The sequence below is a fragment of the Protomyctophum parallelum genome, assembly GCF_964188405.1.
Source record: "Protomyctophum parallelum genome assembly, chromosome: 20".
NCBI classification, from domain to species: Eukaryota; Metazoa; Chordata; class Actinopteri; order Myctophiformes; family Myctophidae; genus Protomyctophum; species Protomyctophum parallelum.
In genome coordinates this window covers 29,500,759-29,524,108 of record NC_139718.1, presented here as the reverse complement: position 1 = coordinate 29,524,108, position 23,350 = coordinate 29,500,759, and the positions used below count along the sequence as shown (strand labels likewise).

General features: G+C 40.1%; 1 protein-coding gene across 1 annotated transcript; it reads left to right on the top strand.

Annotated features, from left to right (window-relative positions):
• The first annotated feature begins 301 nt into the window (after nucleotides 1-301).
• LOC310877608 (transmembrane protein 87A-like) lies at nucleotides 302-23,295 on the top strand. The gene is made up of 20 exons (XM_083791549.1): nucleotides 302-468; nucleotides 977-1,034; nucleotides 4,159-4,256; nucleotides 4,585-4,701; nucleotides 5,082-5,129; nucleotides 6,636-6,677; nucleotides 8,257-8,374; nucleotides 9,194-9,255; nucleotides 9,935-10,118; nucleotides 10,466-10,565; nucleotides 10,875-10,968; nucleotides 12,192-12,262; nucleotides 12,532-12,638; nucleotides 13,565-13,623; nucleotides 14,459-14,562; nucleotides 14,821-14,897; nucleotides 15,831-15,895; nucleotides 16,158-16,210; nucleotides 17,886-17,916; nucleotides 20,973-23,295. Exons 1-20 carry the CDS (start codon nucleotides 364-366, stop codon nucleotides 21,012-21,014), a joined length of 1,635 nt encoding a protein of 544 aa, XP_083647675.1. The 5' UTR covers nucleotides 302-363; the 3' UTR covers nucleotides 21,015-23,295.
• The last annotated feature ends 55 nt before the right edge of the window (nucleotides 23,296-23,350 follow it).

Below are 23,350 nucleotides of genomic sequence, written 5' to 3'. Positions count from 1 at the left end.
CGACGTCCCCAGACTCCCCAATCTCCACCCTACACAGAGAGATATGATACAGTTAAAGTGGTAGATAATACATTTTCAAAGTTCTCATACAGAAAAGACTGCTGTTCCTCCCTCATTAGCTGTTTCTAGTTGCCCAGCAAGTTAAAACCTAAACCAATCACAATGCGACGGTCCCTCCAGGTTATGGGATCTGCATTCTACCAAAGCTTTGAGGCGAAAAGGTAAACGCACGATGAATTCGGCCAATCGGGTGTCGCCCCCTCGTGGTAGATGCACGTACTACACTGAAGTGCAACCCAACTGGATGCAAGACTGTCTCACTGGATGCTGTGACTGTACAGTAGATAGAGCTCACAAATAAAAATGCCAGATGCTACGGCTCATTGGGTCCGTGCGCTGGTTTTTACATTGGTTTTACGTGGTGGAACTGCAGCCGAGGTGTCCTTGTGGAATGCCGAAATCAACGCGGTGAGTGTTTTTTACTGTCCTGTTAACGCTGGTTCTCGGGAATTTCCATGGGAATTACCCATAGCTCCATAGCAACGTGCTAGCTAGTGTTGCTACCAAAGAGGACTGTGTACTGTAGCATCCTGGATCGTCCAACGGTCCAACCTCTTGTTGAAGAGCACCTGTCAATCATATGACAATGACACTCACTCTACATTGTGGTTGTTTATGTCACACAGTGCATATAGGCTAAAGTAATAATAACAGCACTGGTATACAGCTGTTTATTTATACCCCAGAGCTGTTATTATTACTTGCCATAAGAGCTGCCAAAGCTTGCATGGTCGTTTTAGGGATAAAGAACAAGTACAGTATATTTAATGGCACTGGGAAATCAATGTGGAGAAGTGACAGTGTTTGTGTTATCCAGCTGTGAATACACACTATATGCCACTGAGGCAGCTGGGACTACAAACCCCAAACAAACAATAGCTTATTGATTTGTTTTTTTGCCCTGTTGCATTTTCAGACACAAGATGCTGTGTTCCGCAAGACGTTGTACGCCAACACCACTATCTTTATGAAGTGTAAGTAGGGTGACTTGACAGTTTGTCAAATATATCAACATCTTTGATTGTTTTTGGCAAATTTAACATTGGGAAGGGCATGGTCTAGCTGTCTTGAAACACTAACCACTTTAAGTGTCCAACATTTTTCAATTTGTCTCCCACAATTTTTCAAAGTTGTTTTTGAGAGAATAAATTAATAAAATATCACCCCTGTAGTTCTGTTTGTGCTCCATTCACTTTGGCTATTTGAATTGCCAAAGTATAAAATAGCGATTAAGTGGTTATGGGATGTCTGGTTGCTCGGCCATTATAAGTGTTATCAACGTGTGTTTTCATGTGATATACTGAATTCAAATCCAGGTCATAAGCATTTGCATTTCTACAACACGGCATTGCCTTGCAGTACCTGCTCTTACCTATCATTCTTCACTCTCTTTTCTGATCAATAAATTATTGATCAGAAATAATGTACAAAGGCCCCCACACATGAAGTATGTCGGGATTTATGTATGTACACCTGCCACAAATATAGCTTTTCAAACTAACCAATACACATACCAGACCCATTTAAATAGTCTTGGTTAGTATTTTCTGTTTTTATATACGGCACAAGATAAGCGAGTACTGTGGAGATGATTCAGATAGTATCTGGCTTGAAATACCTTCCCATGTTTATCTTTCTGTTTGGTCATGTTGAAAATGTACTGTAGGAATACTGTGTGGTAAACCACACCCAACTAGTTCCTGTTGGAAAACTCTGTTTGACATGTAAGGCTGATCCTCGTATAACAATGTTGCATCAGCACAACAGGGAAAATAGTCACCGGTGGTATTTAGCCTTTAAGTGACTTCTGTCCAGCCTTTGATTATAGTAATATATAACGTTTGATTTTATCTGGATAAAAACTTCTATGTTAAAACAAAATACTAATATATATATATATATATAATATTTCTTTTGTTAATTTTGCAAATAGCAATAGTGATAATGCTTCTTTTTTTGTTGCTCAGTGAATACAGAGGAAATGCAGAGGCTCAAGGAATGCGCACATTTGATTAAATGTCAGCTTGAGTAATACCTCTGGTAAAATTCACATTGGCTAGCATGATTTACTACTGTGTCCCCATTACTGGCTAGGCTACGTTCCAAAATCAGCATGGATCGGCCGAATGCGTCACACTTTGCATGGGCACAGTCACAGTGTGTCTTTATCCAAAACGTGCCCATGGAGCAAAGATTAAAGGCCTATTCATACTCTAGTTTTAAGGTGACCACCAAAAACTACAACATGACGTCGTCACATCACGCCGCGGTAGTAAGCACTTCACCGCTCACCCAAACATCTCTCTGTTTTTACTAACCACCTTATCTACCACCTTATCACTACCTTATCACCTTACCTAAAACTGGAGTATGAATAGGCCATAAGAAGCACACGTGTCTGCCACCATTAACTGTAATATAGGCGAGTACATTAATATGTCTTGTCTTCTAATCCTAACAGTGCTCTGTCATCCAATGAGCTACACAACATCCTGTCTAAGCACCCCCATCTAGGGGAAACAGAAAAGATCTTATCTTCCCAAGGCCAATTATACAGCAGTGACCATTAGAAATACCTTTTTGTTTATTAGAACTTTTGATGTACTATGTTACTCATTGTTTTCTTGCTTGTTAATATAATGTTGATGAATACATGAATAGGCAACCTCGGAGGCAAAATAGTGTTTAACCCTGGACATTGTTTTTAACCAATCTGTACGCTAAAATGTGTTAATAACTTAATACCTATAGTCTAGTAAAGTACATCTGCATCAGTTGGAGGAGATCTCCCTGCTCTTCCATTGAGAAATGTAGACCGTGGTGTCAGGTAGGACACCTGCTGGTTGAGAAGTAGCACTGCCAGAGATGTGCAGTTTCTCCCCATGCCAAGTCGTGGGGATTCCCTTTAGTCTGGAAAGAGCGGTAGAAGTTTGGTGTCCCACACGGGGGCCACAGCATACCCAGGTTCGAATCCAGGGTAGGACATGAAACACGGATTGTGAGCTACATGCAATGATGTATCCTTTAGGAAAATACCTGGTCTGTTGCCTAGTAGTTACAATAGTTTTGGGGGAAATGTCTATTCCCCACATAGTTCTGTTTTAATATAGTCTTTATTTATTTATTTATTTAACCACTGTCCTGTTTTTCACTGTCTGGTTGCTTCCTAAGATATCAGTTGTCCCTCACATTCCACATCTGCTTAATATGCCAGAATCTTTTCCAGTGTTATTAAAAAACACCTTTTGCCCTGTTGCCCATATCTTATGTCTTTTCATTAACAAAGAGTATTTACTTGTCATTTGTTGATGACTAGGTTTCATGATACTTGCTCCGATCTTGCACATTGTAAGTCGCATATAAGAGCGACTGTTAATGCCAAAGTTGTCATTGTTGTAACTTGTATTGATTGGGCATCGGTTATTTGACCTTTGCACCTTATGATTTTGGTTGCTCACATGTTTTTCAATGTTTGTCTGCTTGTTAAGATACTGTACATCAATACATGCCATTTAGTGCACTGCATAGTATGAGTGCAGTGCATACATCTGTCTTGGGTGGTTGTCACGGTGAGGAGATCGAGCACTTATTTCTGTCAAGTGTTCATATAGAATTTACGAAAGCATCATTAGTTTGACTTGATTTATTCTCATTAATTGATCATCTTCATCGATCCATCATTGAGAACATCATTGAGAATTGTCGCGTCTAAATAAACAAATAAAGTAAAGTAACAATTTGTTACACTGTAGGTTGTGCTTGGTTGCCTGCCTGCCAACATGTCGATGCTTTAGTTTAAAGTTTAAACTAACTATGATACTTTATGGTTTAAACTTTAAACCATAAAGTATCATAACATACATTTTAGTATGGACAACTTCAGTGATAATTGAGACCCTGACCGTGGTAGGGTTAATTCTGTGCTCGATTCACTGAGATATTACAGTATCTTGTAGATGAATGATATTCCATATTGTATTGTCCCAATGTACACAGATAAATCCTCAATTTATGCATTTGTAAAATAACTGTGTGTGTCTTAATGTATTGCTCTTCATGGATCCTCCTTACTCACTGAATGTGAATCATGTGACTCAGTCCAGGGTGATCTGGCCTCATGCGATGGGAACCTCTCCATTAACGTCAGCTGGTATCTACGTTCCTCTGTCTGCTACAATGAGGTCTTTAACACGCCTGTGAGTACACACGCTTCAAACTGGGTTGTCATGAAAGCAAACAATACACTACATATATAATATAATATAAAACATAATTCACTTTACATTTCAGGTATTTTGCTGTCACTCTTATATAAACACTTTTCAGTATCTTTCTTTCATATAATGACTTTCATTCATTTCCTCAAACTACATCTTTTGATATAATGAAAAGTGCAGTATAATTACCGTAATCATAGTCATTTCAACTTTACTGCATAACGTATAAGATGCATACAGTTACGTATAAACAAAATATACACCCATAATATAACAAGTGAGGTGATATGTTTTGTTTCCTCTGCAGGACAACAAAGCCATGAGCATGTTTGGACTGGAACACATGTTGAGAGATGGCTGGAGTGGTTACTACAGCCAGGGTTATATGTTCTTTGACAATTGTTCCTCTCTCTTCTTACCAAAGGTATGTGGGTTTGACAGTAGATACTTCCATTTCAAAATTTGTATTTGAAAGGATTCAAAGGAAAGATATTCACCATATTAACACAGTGGCCATTTTGCTATTAAGTTAAATATCCCAACCCGCAAATTTGACGTGGGAGCAAAATGGCTGATGTGTGAATATAGTCTATTGCAGTTGGCCTCCTAAATGGAGCATTTAGAATTTGAACCATGCAGATTGTTGCTCATATACAGTATGAAAATCTTTCATTTGATCCACAAATTGAAACCTAACACTTGCACACAAGCACGTACAAATGCAAGAGATGTGCTATTACAGAAAAACTACATATTTTATAATGTATAATATATATTCTACTTCTCCTGTTTTCCCGCTATTAGGTGTACTACACAGAGTTTAATCCGTACCAACCACTTTCCAGCCCAAAGGTCAGTCGTCTTGCTGGTGGTAAATTACATTATTCATATTAACAGCCAGTTACATACAGTACAGATGGTTTTAGCTTCATCCTTCATTGATGTTTCTTTTGACATATCCAGTGATGATGATGATGTAGCTATGCTCTCTCCCAATTTGTCTCTGTCCTACTGTTTCTCTGAATAAAGAAAGTATTAAGGAGAGTAGACTGCCTGCCCTATCTCCATTTCAACCACCACTGCAAAGCACATGCTAATCTTATGACTGGACTTAAAGCTGTAATCCGTAAATGTTGTCCTACCTGGTGTAACGGCCCAAAATATACCCTGGCCAAATTATAAGTGGGGTTAATCATGTGAGCTAACCTGTTTTATACGGTATATTCTTGGTTAGTCCAAGCAGCGGTTCCCAAACTTTTTTGGCCGTGCACCCCCTGTTACCTCCTGACCTAGCTGACGCACCCCCCCCTATAGAGGGTATGCGCATGCATAAAGTGAATGGCAAATCGAGTGGCAAAGTGAGAGGCAACGTGAGTTTAACATTGTTTGATGCAATCAGATAGGACTTTTCTGTTTGTATGTATGGATTATTAGGAAGGCCAGAAAGTATTTTTTTTATAACTCAGTAGTTATAAAGTTATGCGTTCCCGCATAACTTCCGGGTTTGATGATGATGTCACACACATACGGTACCCTCTAGTCTATACACACCCCCCGCACTTTAGCATTATGCCATACAGTTGAATTATTGCAAAATTAAGAAATATTAATTCAAGAAATTAAAACAAACGCCTAACAAAAGGCAATATCATGTCTATGTCTAATATAATATATCATGGGATCTCTGTCGGTTTGTAAACACAGACAGAGCTTTGTCGCTCTACATCTAGAGCTGTATTTTGCGTGTCTTAAGTACCAGGTCTTATTCCCTAAGTTGAGTAAACTAAAGACCTGGAGGCTCTTTGGCCACTCAGAATAGCCAAATGGCATTGATCACGCCTCCAGGTCTTTAGTTTACTCAAGTTAGGGAATAAGACCTGGTACATAAGACACGCAAAATACAGCCCGTAGTGTCTTGAGACTAAATAACACCATAATATCGCCATTACCCTTTTCATGTCACGCACCCCCTAGGCCTAGGGCACTCACACACCCCCTAGGCCTAGGGCACTCACCCACCGACACCACAAGGGATGCACGCACCACAGTTTGGGAACAAACCCCTGCGGGCGCAGGGTATAAAACAGGCTAGCCCACTTATATTTTGGGCTGTTAAACCGGGACTGCATTCCAAAGACTGAATCCCTGCTTGACCAGGGAAGATATTGTCCATATGGGCTTCAAGTAGTGACTCCAGGGTCTAACATTTTCAGTGGAAGAGTAGGCAGACCACCTCCAACCAACCACTGCAGATGTACTAGCTATATTATATTAAAATGCATAAAAATAATAATTGATATTCATTCAAATAACATTCCAGATTGTACTGTACATTCACATGACGTTTGTTTTGTTTAGAGTGACCCGTCAAATCAGACCTTTAATTGGCCAGACAAGCCGGTAAGACAATAACAATATTCTATGTTATGATATGACTAAACAGTTTATCTGTCTCTGAATAAATGTTACAACAGTGACTATGACATTCCACCAGACCCTTCAGTCAAAATATTATATATTATATATTATATAGAAACTGTTTGTACCCGAAACTACATTTTTGACCATTATAAGTATATTTTGGCACTTTACAAGATGGTAGGATATGTTAATGAAAGAAACTAGTTATGTTAGTATGTAATTGAGGTTATCAAGGGGTTATCTCTCACAGCAGATAATTATTATCTCATCAGTGTTTATTTCGGTGTTGAAATAAATGAAAATGACAGCTTTGACAGGTTAGACCGAGAGCCCCTAAGGCTCTCATGTTGACTTGGCTGTGAGTTCCATCGAACACGGCCAGTGTTCCAAGGTGGGGAGGGTGATCTCTGGCACTCACTGCACCAGCCTCGTACAGGGTGGCGCCTGTTCGGTAGGGAGCTGAACTGGGAGGAATTGAGTACATGTTATGTCCTCGCAGTTAAACTCCTCACTGTCAGGTGAAAAGAAGCGGGTGGCGGTGCCACAGATAACACATGCTTGGCTACGCCCTCCTTAAGACCAACCAGCAAGTCAGCACTCGGCAGCGACAAGGGACTACAGTACAATAGTGGGAATTGACTGAAGGATTAAATTGGGAGAAAAAGGGGGGTGAATATATTATATTTTTGCTAGGATGTGTACACTTGGAGTTAATTTTGGAAGAAAAAACCCCAATATATATTTAGTTGACATTTGTTTCAATTGAAATACTGTGTTCAGCCACGCTGGGTCATATGTTTTGGTCATGCCAATCATTAGTCAGGTTTTGGGAGAAAGTTTTCGAGGCGGTGTCTTATGTATGTGGTGGAACGGTGGACCCCTGCCCGGTGATTGCTGTTTTTGGGGTGTCTCCAATCGAGGAACGGCTCACGGGTCTTCAGGCAAACGCTGTGGCATTCACAACGCTTTTGGCTCGTAGATTGATACTTCGACAATGGAAGTCGAGGAAACCTCCCTCGTTCAAACAGTGGGTCAAAGAGGTTCTCTCCATGATTCCCCTAGAGAAACTAAGGTACAACCGTAGTGGTTCTAAAGATAGATACATTATGACTTGGACCCCTTTCATAGAGTTTGTAGAAAGTATACCTTTCACTTAAACCCATATTCCCTTGTACAATCTGATACCTCACACCAAACCTGACATTGGGCGACCTCTGGTTGGACAGTTGGATATAGAGCAATTTACTATCTAAACTGAAAGATGGATACAATGTATGTAACCTAGATACCATACCCTGATGGAAAATGCTGTTTTTTTTTTTCTCTTCTTACTATGTTCATTAGTACTTTCAAAACTAGTTCACTGTCTTGTACTGTCCGTCTTTGTTTTATTTGTCTTGTTCTGACCTTGATTGGGGGGGAGGGGGGGATATTTATTCATTTATTCACCAATAAAAATCAAAATAAAGTGTTAAAAAAAAGACTGTGTTCATGTACAACACAGTAATTCGATGTATAAGTATACAATAGATTAAGCTCACTGGACTCTCTCTTGCAGGACATAGGTGCGGTGGCAAAGTCTTGGGATGACAGTCCGTATATCTTCATAGTGAAGGTGCAGCCTTTGTTACGTGGGGAAGATGACATCTCCGAGTTCCCCAACTTCGCTTTCACAAGTGAGCTTACCTTCGTCGTCAGCCATTTTTGTACAGCAATTGAAATTGTCTTTGATGCATTTACTATGAGAGAGGATTGAATTTTACATGGTGATTTTGACTCCAACACCTCATGTGTATACTAATCACAAGATTAAACTTTTATTTTTCCCTGGGGGGAATTCAGGTGTTATACTGTACCAGCAGTAAAAATAAAACACAGGAGAGGACAGAAAAGAGTCCAGAACAACAAAAATGTATTAGGTTCTGACACATGTGAGCTACTGTACTGTCACTGACTGGGGTGTACTGTGGATTTGTTAGCTAGTGGATCGCTACATCACGTGATTGAAATAACCTCTTTAATATGTAGACCTATTTAATCCCCATACATGGGAAAGCCCATGGTGCCCAGGTCTTGTGACATCATCAGTGATGAAGATCCCTGATGTCATAATAAATGCGACTTGCTGTCACAATTAAGCCCATATATGGAGATCCCTCATATCATCAATATTTACGTTCTCAACAGGCCCGGAAATTAAGGCCCGGCCCTACCTGGGCACTCATCAAACCCTGTACACTCGAGACACTGCCACCGCTGTCACCCTTAGATCTCCATATATGGAGCTGACCTGTTCTGACATTCCATATGTTGATCTAACCTCATCAAACCCTGTACTCTCATGACACACTCCATATGTGGCCAGTACAGAATTCATTCCATATGTTGATCCCCCATGCAAAAGCGTTAGTGTTGTTATAGCCTATGTTTACCTTGCAGACGTCACCTCTGTCATTTAATTACTGTATTAAAGTGTTGGTTTTGTGTCTTTGTAGTGAAAGTGGAGATGAAGGGACCTAATGACTACTCCTCCCCCGCAGACTGGCCCTTGATGATGGTGGGTTGAACTTTCTCAAATTGTAAAAATAAATAAATGGTGAGATTCTCTAATAATGTAGCCAAAGATGAAGCTTATATCTATTATTATAACTGATTCACGTGTTGAACTGAGCTTTTCACTCAAGAGGGTGAATAGCTGGTAATCCCCTAATCCATTTAATGAGCCCCATTGCCCCCGCCGGCGGGGGCAGCGGCTCAGAACCTCTGAACAGCGCTCAGAGGGACAATGGAGACCCAATTGGTCTCTGGTTCCAACTCCGATGTTGCGGATTTTACCTCCGGACCCCCCTGGGGTTTAAAGGTATATTCAGTGATTTCACTTAATTAAAATATCACTTATTTTTTTGTTTTGTTGTGATAATCCTCCCTACTATAGAGTGTGCTGGCCATATAAGGAGTTCCTCCCTGTCCCCAGTTAACCCCTGGGGGGGTCAAAAAACCTTAGGTTTCGTTTTTGACTCTCTATCCTGATTGGACGAAAGGCTGGGTCCCACAGCCAAAAACGAAACCTAAGGTTTTTTGAGTGAAATCACTGAATATACCTTTAATAGGTTTTATTAAATTAATTGGAAACAAGAATCGAATTGTTGTGCAAGGCCACCGGTGCATTTCTAAAGACAAACTGAGCTGCATAATGAGGGTTGAGCATTCATTCTCATGTTCTTTATGTTCCACAGTTTTTCATGGTAATGTGCATTGTGTATGTGCTTTTCGCGGCTCTCTGGCTCTTCTGGTCTGCCTGCTATTGGAGGGATTTGTTGCGGATCCAGTTCTGGATTGGTGCTGTCATTATCCTTGGGATGCTGGAGAAAGCAGTGTTCTACTCTGTGTACCAAAGCATCCGCTACAAAGGAGAATACGGTCTGTCAATGGTCCACACTTCAAAATACTGAATGCAATAGTAATAGAAATCTAAATATTGGGTAATGTCTCAGAATTTCAATACCACTGAAGATATGTCATATAAAAATAATAGACATAGCTCACAGTGTGTGAGCTTTAGTCCCATCACACAGCACATTTTCATTAATATGTCATTTTATAAGATCAGGTAAACCTGTTTTGATCGCCGGAGGGAAATATCGGCAACAGCAGTAAGAATGAAACACAGTACAGTAGAGTCAGGAACCAAACCAAGCTAAAATAACTTGTGTCATTTTATAATGAATCCTTTTTAAAATATTTTGTATTTATTTCTCCCTCCACAGTTCAAGGTGCTGTGATTTTTGCAGAGCTGCTCTCTGCTCTGAAGAGGTCGCTAGCTCGAATCCTGGTGCTCATAGTCAGTCTCGGCTATGGCATTGTCAAGTGAGTCACCATTAATAAAATACAGCAGACTCTTCTCACATTGGGGGAAAGAAATTCTATATTTTTGTCCTTAAAGCCATTTTAGTAGTCATTTTTTGGTGAAACCTCTCATAACTAACTGTGATTAAGCTACGCCAGCCGTCTGGGCCACACGTGAATCTAGTTTGCGTCCGAGCATAGGCATGCCTCTGATTGGCCTACCGACACTGCCCGTCTTGATAATTAATAGGGCTGGCCAATTAACCATAAATATATATCGATACTAACGGCCTAATGATTAACCACGTTTGGCGTTTTCTGCTCCTTCAGGCCCAGGTTAGGTACTACAGTACATCGGTTAGTAGCCGTGGGACTCCTCTACCTGCTCTTCTCCTCTGTGGAAGGTGTACTGAGGGTTACAGGTGTAAGTATCCATTGTTTTATTCATGAAAACTACACTTGAAAATACATTATTATTATTTCTTTTTTGTAATAATACAAATCAATCGGATAATAGATCAGATAACACAAGCGATCTCATGTTTCACGTTCACCTTAACTTAAAGCTACAATTTAGGAATATATTTATGAATACAACAATGCAAGCTTGTGCATGCAAGCATGTGTGTTTGTGTGTGTGGCCTTTTCTATTGCAATGAACCATGCTCCCCATTTCTTTCCTGGGGCATACCATCACTTGGTTACACCATGTTATGCAAGGATGAATGCCTAGTAGCCTACTGAATGCCCTCCATTATGCCTGCAGTACAATGTCCGTAGCTATGGCAATAACAAAATGTACGGTAATTGAAAGTACATAACCTAACCATAGACCTACCGACTGCCACAAGACCTGAAAGGTCTTACTCCAAAGTTTAATAACATATTTGAGAAACACTGAACATAGTTGAAAGTTGCAATTTACATCATGAAACATTTGCCTGCGGTAGACAAGGCCCCAATTCTCACCCACTTTCATATGTTTAATCCTTCAGACCTACTTGCTGGCTGTATCTTGTATTTCATCAATAAATCCATAAACAATAGCATATTTGTAATGTGACATGAATGATATAGTTTGGATTCACAAACAACAAGAGGGAGTATTGCATATTTGACTGTATTGTTTACAGTTTTCTGGACTGAATTGTATTTAAAAACCCAAATGTAATTCATGTAAAAGATATTTTTTGTAAGTGATTAGAAGCATGTACAGCTATAGTTCACTTCACAAAGAATTCCATAAACATTTCAAATTTCTCCAAACGCAGCCAGTACTTATTTCATGAGTTTCATTATTTAATTTCGAGAGACCTGGAGGTGTTTTCTTGTCTTTTGGAAATTCAAGAGTTCATTGCCTTCTGTTTGGAAATACAGAAGGCAATGAACTGTGAGCGCACAGGATTTTGAGCAGTTTTTATTTGTGCCGAAAATATTTATTTTATGGGTTTTATGGTTAACTATTCCATCTTAATTTAGCTATTTCTTTCTTTCTTTCTTTCTTTCTTTCTTTCTTTCTTTCTTTCTCTCTCTCTCTCTCTCTCTCTCTCTCTCTCTCTCTCTCTCTATCCCTCTCTCTCTCTCTCCTCTCTCTCTCTCTCTTTGTCTCTGTCTCTCGCTCTGTCTCTTTCGCTCTCTCTCATCCAGGGTCATGGCACGGTTGCCTTGGTGGGTAACCTTGGCCTGTCTCTTATTGATTCCTGTGTGATGTGGTGGATATCCTTTTACACAGTCAGGAGGGATAGATAACTGCAAAGTCCTGGGTTCTAATCTGGAAATCATGGACCTTTGTTGTGTTATCCCACCTTTCACTGTACTGTTTACCTGCCTGTCTTCATTGTCCTGATATCAAAACGTTTAAAAACGAGCTTGTAGATTGTCTATATTTTTTAACAGGACCTGAGCTGTTAATACAAGCCATGAAATACGTTATATGTATGGCCTTTTCATGTAAAGTATTTCCTTTTTCCTTAACTTGTGTCTACATTTTCATCAGTCTATCCCAGACTACTAAACTCCTGAAGCTCCGCAGGAATGTAGTGAAACTCTCTTTGTATCAGCACTTCACCAACACACTCATCTTCTCTGTTGTGGGTGAGTTGTTTTGGATCAGAAACATCTGCTCCTCCGTCCTCCACATGATTAGATATGCATCGCCATCATTCTGAGAGTGTACAAATGGAATGTCCATTTGGTTCCAAACTATCAATTTATTTGGAAATGTCCTGGAACCCCCTCAAGGACCCCGTGGCGGTCCCCGAACCCCATATTGAGAACCAGTGTTTTATACAGTACTTGGAATACTTAATATATGCCATGAGATTAAATACTGTTTCTAAACAAGGTCATGAGAAGAATGCAGTTGTCAATATACCATTTCCACCTGAGATATGACATTATATTCGCTGTCAGATGAAAACCTAGGTAGTAGGAGGTACTAGGGGGCTGCCATACTGTGTCATAGGCTCAATCGTCAGTTTGTCACCTCCTCCTTCACACTCAATAGATCCTGTGATCTTTTGTGGCCAGATGTCATTTCCTGGGGTCTAGTAGGACTATAGTAAATAATAATAAAGAAATCACCATAAATAAAAATACATATTTAGCCAATTCCCCCACCCCTGGTCAAGAAAATCACAGAAATTGCTAAAACAAAAGCAGTAAATGAAAAACAATTAACACTCATCTTTTACTTTCTCTAATAACAATCTAAAACTTGAACCGTCGTTGAAAAAAACTAAATTTGTCCTTTAAGTGCCCTTTTTCGAAACTAAATATTGCAGAACCATAATACTTAACCATAATCAATCAAACTTTTCCTTTCTTGTCCTTACTTAATATACTATACTATCCTATACTTAATGTTGGAAAATTGTCCTTCCTCCTGACATTGTGGAGATGGGGTCTTGTGATTATTTAGAAGAATTCTAAACCATGCAAAGTCGTGTTTTTTGTTTGTTTGTGAACATTGTTTATATTTGCCTGAAAAATCTAACCGCTGCTTACTTGTGTGACTGCAGCCTCCATCATCTTCATCATTTGGACCAACAAAGTTTTCAGGATGGTTGGCTGTCAAACGGTCAGTTTGCTTGTTTTCCATAATGTATTACTGCAATCTCCTGTTATGTATGTCTACTCTTGAGAGAGAGAGAGATTAAAGAAGCACTTAATTTAGTTTGTTTCATGCTTCTGATTGGATCAAACATTAAAATAATACAAAGCCCTTCGCTAAGTCCCCCAACCCGTCCTTGTCCAATAGGCACGTTAGCAGCGAGGAGACAGGACAAGCTGTCCTTCCCCCCCATTGAGATGCATGTTAAATATCGGGATTTCTCCATATAAAATAATCAATCATTTCGATAGCAAAACCTTCAAAATGTCTTCTAAATCTAGTCAACCAGGCATGCAGTAGGCTATGCACTGGACAAAATGAATGTGCATGGCATTATTAACTACAAATACGAGGAAATTACAGAGGGAGAAATCAACTTAACGACCACCCGACCGGAGCTTTCATGTTGCACTGCAAAGACTACGGTAATTAGTATTACCTGTGTTGGTCAGTCGTGTAACTTTCTCAACGTTAAGCTATGTAAGACTAAGTGTTCAACAACACAGCCATGCAAAATAACACTGACAGATTTGAGGCAGTGAAAGCTTGACCTGCATAGCAACAGTTGCTAAACTATTTGGATTGGCATTGGACAATCACTTTTTGGGGTGGGATTTAGCGAAGGGCTAATTGAATTCTGGCATCTTGATGATGGTGTGTTGTATTATGATGATTTTAAAATAAATAAATTGCATTTTTATATCAATTTATCCAGTCAATTGATTTCAGTTAATTGATTCACAAATATTACATTTATCTACATTATCTGATGAAATTAAATGAAATTCTTGTTTGTGTTCAGGGCTGGAGGGACCTGTGGGTGGATGACGCCTTCTGGCGGTTGCTGTTCTCCACCATCTTGCTGGTCATCATGGTGCTGCTGCGACCCTCTGCTAACAGCCAAAGGTCAGGACTCAATCACACCTGGACTGCACAGGGCAGTTCAATCCAGCACAGAACATTTTTACTCATACAAAGCTAATCATTCAGTATTAATTAACTCTGGAAGTGTATTTGGTTCCATTTGTACACTCCCAGAGTTACGAAAGGATAAATTTAAATGGATTTTTAAACTACTCTACTGATGTGAATGTCCTTTTTTTTCTTAGCATACTTTGGTTTAAGGTTCACATGAATCTGACACTCTGTTCTGTTGTCTCATAGGTTCTCCCATTCCCCTCTGATTGATGATGATGATGAAGAGGAAGAGGCCAAGGAGCCCATGTTGAATGAGGCTTTTGGTAAGCATCATAAATCTCCCCTCCATGGAAGGGAAAGGAACTGGTTGGAATAATGTGTTCCTTCCAACCGGGGAAACTCCCCCCTGTCAGGTGAAAAGAAGCGTCTTGAACTCCTCATGCATAGAAGGAAGCATGAGGTCAGTCCGTTGCTTTCCCCCAGGTTGTTGGAGGGAGTGTAGTGCCCAGGATTACATTAGATAATTGACACTGGATGAAAAAAATGGGTCGCAAAATCGTGGGATAAAATAAAATAAAAAACCTCCTCCACTGTGGGATCATTCAAATGGTCTCTTATCATTCCCAAAATTCAAATCAGCACAATTATTACTCCCTACCAGACATCAATCAAACAGTAGTCCAAAATAAATTGTGTTCATTCAGTGTTCGGAGTGCCAGATGGGTGGAGTTTACCATCAGAAGTTGGCACATAAAAGTATGCTAAATCGATATCCAAATGGCGTGAACCTTCGGACATTCTGCTATGTTAAGTGGAGTACATACCATCCACCTGGCACATGAATGCCAAAGACACTGGCACAGATGATCACTTTACAGCTTTTACAGTATCACAGATGTTTATAATAATAGCTTTGATGTGGTGTTTTATTGTAGTGTCTAAAAAATAGGAAAACAATTCCCCACAAAATAATCTTGAAATGATACCATTTAATAGATGATGGATGGAACCACAGGTACAAAAATACTTTCTTTATTGAGAAATCTGACGAAATCTGACGAAGGTCAGATTTCTCAATAAAGAAAGTCTTGTTGTACCTGTGGTGTGCAGGCTCCATCCATCTGCTTTGAGTAGGCACGTAGTGCATAGAAAAGCGCTATAAAAATGCAATTCATTATTCTACGTCCGCTTATGATACAATTTAATACCATTTGAAATGTAAAATGTCTATCTATTTTCATGTGACTTTATTTCAGAGGGGATGAAAATGAGAGGCTCAAAGCCAGACACAAATGGCTCCCAGAAACTGCTCAGTAAAGAGGTGGGTTGTCCTCATTATCCACCCCACCCATATTCCCCAAAATATTTTGTAATTCCAGCTGTCAGCTTGGTCACTTCTTAACCATATGAACCCTAGTGTCCATATTCTGTGTGTGTTATAATAGCAAGACATTCTTTGAAAAGGGTACCAAATATACCGGGAGACCCCGGTCAAGAAAGTGTATAGGGTATCTACATCCATCTGTTTAGTGTTCCATTAATACTCCATTAATAATTAATTGTGCATAATGTGCTCTTGACAGGATGAAGACCTAAAATGGGTCGAGGAGAACATTCCCACAACTGTTGCTGACGTGTGAGTACAAAGTGAAAACGTTTAGCTTGTTTTGGCCAGAGCAAATCGGTTTCAGTTTTTTCCCTCTCGTCTGCTTGGAGCAGCCAAATACATTGCCCGTTGCACATTTGAACTAGATACCATTCTCAATTCCTATACCGATCAACTCCAAACCAGTACAAAAAAACAGTGCAAAAGTACTCTGTTTTTTTGTTTTGGTCCAAGCTGCCTCAGCTTCTCTGATGACTGCAGGCTCCTGCAGACTGCTGCCACCTACTGGTATAGGGAGTTATTGTCTCCACCAGCCGAAGGCATGGGGGAGAGTATGTTTTGCACTCTGTCCGCGTGTCCGTCCGTCCGTCCGTCCGTGTGTCCGTCCGTGAGCAGCTAATCTCGGCCACCGTTAACCCGGTCGATGCCAAATTTTGCACACACACTCCCTGGATGCCAACCATGAACCTCTGCCCCAAACTTTCCAGAACGGCCTGTTATAGCGCCACCAGGAGGCCGCTTTGTGCAAAACAAGTTTTTGCACAGTACACCTACAGATTTTGTCCAAACATCACGCAAATTGGTACACAGTCTCTCTAGAGCCATTCAACCAAACCGGTCTTTCAGATTTCTCAGACTCCATCCTGATTGGTTAAGATTGGCTTCCAAAATTCACAGGAGTGCTCAGTTTCAAACAAAATGCTGCAAATCATGAACACATCGCGTGATTTCCGTGAAATTGTGCACCCACATTCCCACTAGGCCCAGGACCAAATGCCACATGAACAATTTCAACTCAGCCTCAAGGTGGCGCTATAACTGGCCGAAAAGTGTTTTTACCTCTAACTGCACGGATCTGTGGATAACTTTGTATGCCAACTCCCTAGAGGCCAAGGAAAAACCTTTGCCTGGAATTTTTCACATCTGCTCTTTATAGCGCCACCAGGAGGCCGACATATGTAAAACACATTTTCTATTATTACTCCTTCACATTTTATCCAAATTTCACGCAAATCGGTACACATGATCTCCATAGTCATGTGATCAAGACAGGTTTGTTTGATTTCTCATATTCCATCCTGATTGGCCACGATTGCCTCCTACAGTTTTCAGGACTAGCCCGCTTTTTACAAATCGCCACAACTCCTCAACGCAGCGTCCGATTGCGATGAAACTGTGCACGCATATTCCCACTAGGCTGAGGAAGAATCCTGGTGGAGACCTGTGCCGATTGGCACTTTATCTAGTTTAATCTGATTTCCTCTGACACATGGCTCAACAAAGTGTAGTCCAACTGTTTGCAATAGCTTGTTATTCTGTCCACACACAAATCTCTTGGCAAAAATAGCTGATCTTCTATTTTTGATGAATGTTCCCCCAGGAATTGATTTTAACTTTTTTTTAATGAGGCGTACAACTGTGTCTCTCGTCAAAAATAGCAGAGAAAAGCAGACTGATTAATTTCATTTTTATGAAGTTGTTTGATTACGATAGTTATGAGTGCCATATTATTCACAACCTCTGTATATAACCTTCCACACATCATAAATATTTTCAAAAACCAACTTGCAAACATTCCAGATCGTGATGTGATGCCTTCAGCTTGTGCATCAGCTATGAAGTACAATACTGATTAAATAATGGAGATACAAGGTTTCTGCTCCCTCCCTCACATTAATCTTTCTTTTACCATCTCTCTCCACAGAGCCCTTCCAGCACTTTTGGACGATGAAGAGGTAAAAGACCCTTCTCTTTCCCCCCTTGTAGTCCCATGATTTCCATTCCATTCTATTTTTAATGCAATAAAAGGCTCAGGGGTAACAAGTTCTTCAGTGATATTGTTCCTCTTAAGCCCAAACCACAGTACCACACCAGTTGCAACTCCTTGGGACATAACCGTTTTTAAGGTCAACCACACCAATGCAACTCATGAGTTGCAAGGAGTTGCATTGGTGTGGTTGACCTTAAAATGGTTTTGTCCCAAGGAGTTGCAACTGGTGTGGTTTGGGCTTTATAAGCAAGCACACACACACACACACACACACTGCACACACACACACACACACACACACACACACACACACACACACACACACACACACACACACACACACACACACACACACACACACACACACACAATTCAATTCAATTCAAAGGGCTTTATTGGCATGAGAAAACATACGTTTACATTGCCAAAGCAGAAAGAACAGTACAACAATACAGCCATACAATCAAAACAAAAACAAAAATGATGTACTTTGTCAGATTCTTCAATAGATCAACTTCTATGTTCAAGATCACTCGATGCAGGTATAGTGCAGGCATATACACAATGATTAGTCTTTACGGTGGTTGTGTTCCATTTGATATCCTTCTCCTATCACAGCAACTCACAAATCTTGCTGCTGTGTTTGCACATTGTTGTACTTCGCCCAGCAGATATGGGAGTTTTTTGTCATTGGTCATGTTTTCAAAATCTCCGTGTGTGGTTGTAATCTGTGGGAAGTATGTGTCTCTGATGTCTTGGTACAATGGACAGATGGTTAGGAAGTGTAGCTCGGTTTCCACTTCATTTAGTGTGCAGTGGGTGCATAGTCTGTCTTCTCTCGGGATACAGGTCTGCCTATGACGGCCTTTCTCGATCGCGAGACTGTGCTCACTGAGTCTGTACCTAGTTAAGATTTTTCTTTGTTTTGGGTCGGTCACAGTGCTCAGGTATTCTGCCACTGTGTATTCTCTGTTTAGGGCCAGATAGCATTCTAGTTTACTCTGCTTTTGTGTTGCCACTTTCCAGTGTGTCAGATAGTTTTCCTTTTGCTGTTTTATAATTTGGTTTAGTCCAATGGGTTTTCTATCTCGTGGCTCTGTTTGTGTTTGTGTCCGGAGTTCCAGGGCCAGCTGGCTGAGGGGGCATCTCTAGAGTTTCACTGTGTGTGAGTGCCTTGTTATGGAGTGCATCTAGGTCACTTTCTTTTAGGTGGTTGTAGAACTTAAGTGCTCTCTTTTTTATTTTGATTATGAGTGGGTATCGTCCTAATTCTGCCCTGCATGCATTATTTGGTGTTTTTCGCTGGGTACGGAGAATGGATTTGCAGAATTCTGTGTGTAGGGTCTCGGTTTGGTGTTTATCCCATTTTTCAAGGTCATGGTTTGCTAATGGTCCCCAGATCTCGCAACCATAGAGGGAAATTGGTTCTATCACAGAGTCCAGTATTTTAAGCCATGTTTTAATTGGGATGTCTATTTTGATGTTTCTTTTGATGGCATAGAATGCCCTTTTTGCCTTGTCTCTCAGGTCCTTTACAGCTTGGTTGTAGTTCCCTGTGCTGCTGATGTTTAGGCCAAGGTAGGTATAGTTTTTAGTTTGTTCTAGTGGGATTGTATTTAGGAAAAATTGGTGGTTTTGGCGGCTGGGCCTTTTTTGAAATATCATGATTTTAGTCTTGGTTAGGTTCACTGTCAGGGCCCATGTCTGGGAGAATTTGTGTAGGAGATCGAGTTGCTGCTGTAGTCCTTCCTTGGTTGGGGACAGCAGCAGCAGGTCATCTGCGTAAAGTAAGCATTTGATTTCTGTGTTTGCCAAGAGGATGCCTGGAGCTGTAGATTGTTCTAGCGTTTTTGCTAATTCGTTGATATATATGTTGAAGAGTGTTGGACTCAGGCTGCATCCCTGTCTAACTCCACGGCTTTGGGGGAAAAAGTCTGTGTGCTTTTCGCCTATTTTGACTGAGCATTTGTTGTTAGTGTACATTGATTTTATGATGTCATAGGTTTTCCCCCCAATGCCACTTTCCAACAGTTTGTACATCAGACCCTCATGCCAAATTGAATCGAATGCTTTTTTGAAGTCGACAAAGCAGGAGAATAATTTGCTTTTGTTTTTGTTTATTTGGTTGTCAATTAGGGTGTTGAGAGTGTAAATGTGGTCTGTTGTGCGATATTTTGGTAGAAAGCCAATTTGTGATTTGCTCAGGACATTGCTTTCTGTCAGGAAATTTAGAATTCTGTGGTTGAGGATCATGCAGAGTATCTTTCCGAGGTTGCTGTTTACACAAATCCCGCGGTAGTTATTTGGGTCATATTTGTCTCCACTTTTGTGGAGTGGCGTTATCAGGCCTTGATTCCATGTGCTGGGGAAAATCCCAGAGCTGAGCACGATATTTAGGAGTTTTAATATGGCCAGTTGGAATTTGAGGTCGGTGAATTTTATCATTTCATTTAGAATTCCGTCTGCCCCACAGGCCTTCTTTGTTTTAAGTGTTTTTATTTTGTCTTGTAGTTCTTTTAGGTTGATTTGGGAATCTAGTGGATTCTGGTAGTCTTTTATGGCTGACTCTAGGTTTTGTAGTTTATCTTTTATTTGTTTTTGTTCTTTGTTCTTCTCGATTGGGCCAAAGAGGCTAGAAAAATGGTTTACCCATATATCTCCATTTTGGATGGGTAGTTCGTCCTGTTTTAGCTTATTAAGTCTGTTCCAGTTTTCCCAGAAGCTGTTTGTCTGTATGGAATCCTCAATATCTTGCAGTTGGTTTCTAACGTGTTGGTCTCTTTTTTCTCTTACTGTGTTCTTGTATTGTTTCAGTGTTTCCCCATATTGGAGACGTGTGTTGTGGTTGTCTGGGTCTCTGTGTTTTTGGTTTGATAGTTTCCTTAATTTTTTCCTGAGATTCTTGCAGTCATTATCGTACCATTTGTCATTCTCAAAAAATTTTCTGGCTTTCTTGTTTGATACTTTTACACACACACACACGTGTCACTGCAGATGCATTAATGTCTGTTCTCTTTCCAGGAAATCCTTAAAACCAAGATGGAGAGATCCAAGATGGAGTAGATGTAATGATCTGAGAATAAAGCGAGAGTGGAAGCAATTTCCAAGAGGCCACAATGAATGAGTCGCAGCTAACGGAAGTCACAGCCAAAAAATAATCATTATAATGGGGACACAATCGCACTGTAAAATCCAATGTACAAATGAAACCAAATAGAAGGGTTCATTCGGTTCCATGTGTACACTCTCTCAGAGTTAAATATACTCTGAGGATTTTACTGAGCAGGTGTTCCTTTTCTCACACTTATTTTATTTAAGTTTATGATCCAAAAAGGGATAAGGGATGGGGTAAAGTTGTGGAGTTGCAAGAATGACAGAATTTTATTGTGAGGCAGCAATTAATTGAGGTGCAGCTGAATGAATTGACAACCAAAAATGTGTGTTTATGGCCACCGGTTCCTTCTATAGATTTTTATTTCTATCTTTAAATTAAGTTTAATAATTTTAAGTTATTCTGTTACTCATTGGTAAGCAGTGAGCAGCAGTTACTGAGGGAATCATGCGACAATAAGAGTTGGCTGGGCTCGTAGAGGTGTGATTTGTACTATCCATATCGTGTGAAGATCTGCACTCTGTGCCCTGGGGTGTAGTTGAATATCAAAGAAAACAGGGCAACACAATCTGATGACATTTTATCTGCTGCATACCAGTATGCATCTATTTTACAAGAGATTATTAGTGTGCTAAGGTGACATGTTTTTACATTCGGGCAGCATCTGGGTTGAAACGTCTGTGTCAGCCAGTGTTGCTGTGTGCTCTTTCATGATTTCCTTGGTTATGGGAGGTTTCAGCCCCCTGTTGAAGGGGAGGCGGTTAGAGGCACGTGCAGTTCATTCATCCTTGGAGTGTGGATGTAATAACCAGGGAGTATTGACATGGTTCAGAGGTGTCTTTAAGAAACATGATCCGTTTAGTTAGAGAATTGCAGTGGTTATTGGGTCAATGGTATTGGTATTGTCTTCTGTTGCCTTAGATCTAAAACTTCCATACAGATGGCACCCTCAGTCCACATCTACACGAAGACACTAAAGCTGTTTTCGGCGTTCGTCACAGTTGTGCATCAAAGTATAAATCAGTATATTGTTCTAAGCATTACTCAGAACATCAACAAGTCATATGCCTAAGCCCTACTGTTTAGGTCTACCAGGTCACAAATTATGTTTTACAGTTAAGTGACTAGACATTGTAATCTAGGTCACTGCTTACCAGTAGCTCCTGGTCATTGCTACTTAATACAGTTTCAGTCAGTCACATTTATCATTGTCTATTCATTCTGTTCATTCCTATGAAGCTCGATTAGCTGCCTTGCACTTTACTGGTTACCATGATAACTAATTAATGTCATTCATTGCACATTAGAGACTGTTAAGTAAAAGTTGTAATATCATTGAGGATGTTCTCTAATGCTGTGTGGTACTTAGAGCTGGGGCTGTAACCACAGTAAATATAAATATTTAATTACTTTATTGAAATATACAGTATGACCCCTTCTACCATGTGGAATTTTGTAATCTACATGATACACCCTATTCAGAGGGTATAAGCCTGTTGGGCTTACTGTCATCTCACTTGCCTTTGATTTTATTTGCTTGTAGACGTCACTGTTGAGCCTTCTTGGCATGCCGCGGGACTAACTAACTCTTGGCCACAGCACTCCCCGTTGACAACTAGGCCAGGATTTCATGTACAGGGTTGCCCTAGACTAGTTTGAATGCCAATGGGTAGTTGCATCAAATCCTGTATATTCATGAATAATGAGCCACTATGGCACACTAAGAAAGAACTCTCCGCACTGACTGAATTGTGTTTCCATAAGCTTTATTGCTGCAACGTTTCAACCAGTACTTTAGTACTGCATCTTCATCAGGCAAGGCATCCATCAATACTGATTTTGTCCTGCACCTATAATCAATTTGGGTTGGATGTGCACACCGGTCTACTTCTAACACCCATGGAACACAAAATACATTTTACTCTAGATAAATTATATTTGCACCCATGTATTATGGGTCATTTGCCTTCAGATGGCAGTAATTTTCCCGTCCTTGTGCAATCTACTGTAATATGTGTGGATGTGGTCAATTTATATTTTAGGTTCATTCATTTGTTTTGTTTTTTATTTGTTTATTATTCATTGATGTCATACAAAACATTTATTTTTATTTTAGAGATGAGGGCATGAGGCCCTATATCAGGATGTGAGTCTGCAATGTATTGTGATATGCTAACAAAGTATGGTTTTTTTGCATATTGTCCTGAAAATAAACTTTATATTAAAACATTATTTCCTTGTGTAATTAATTATTTCCCAGTGTTCCTTTCATAGGATATTTCATTTC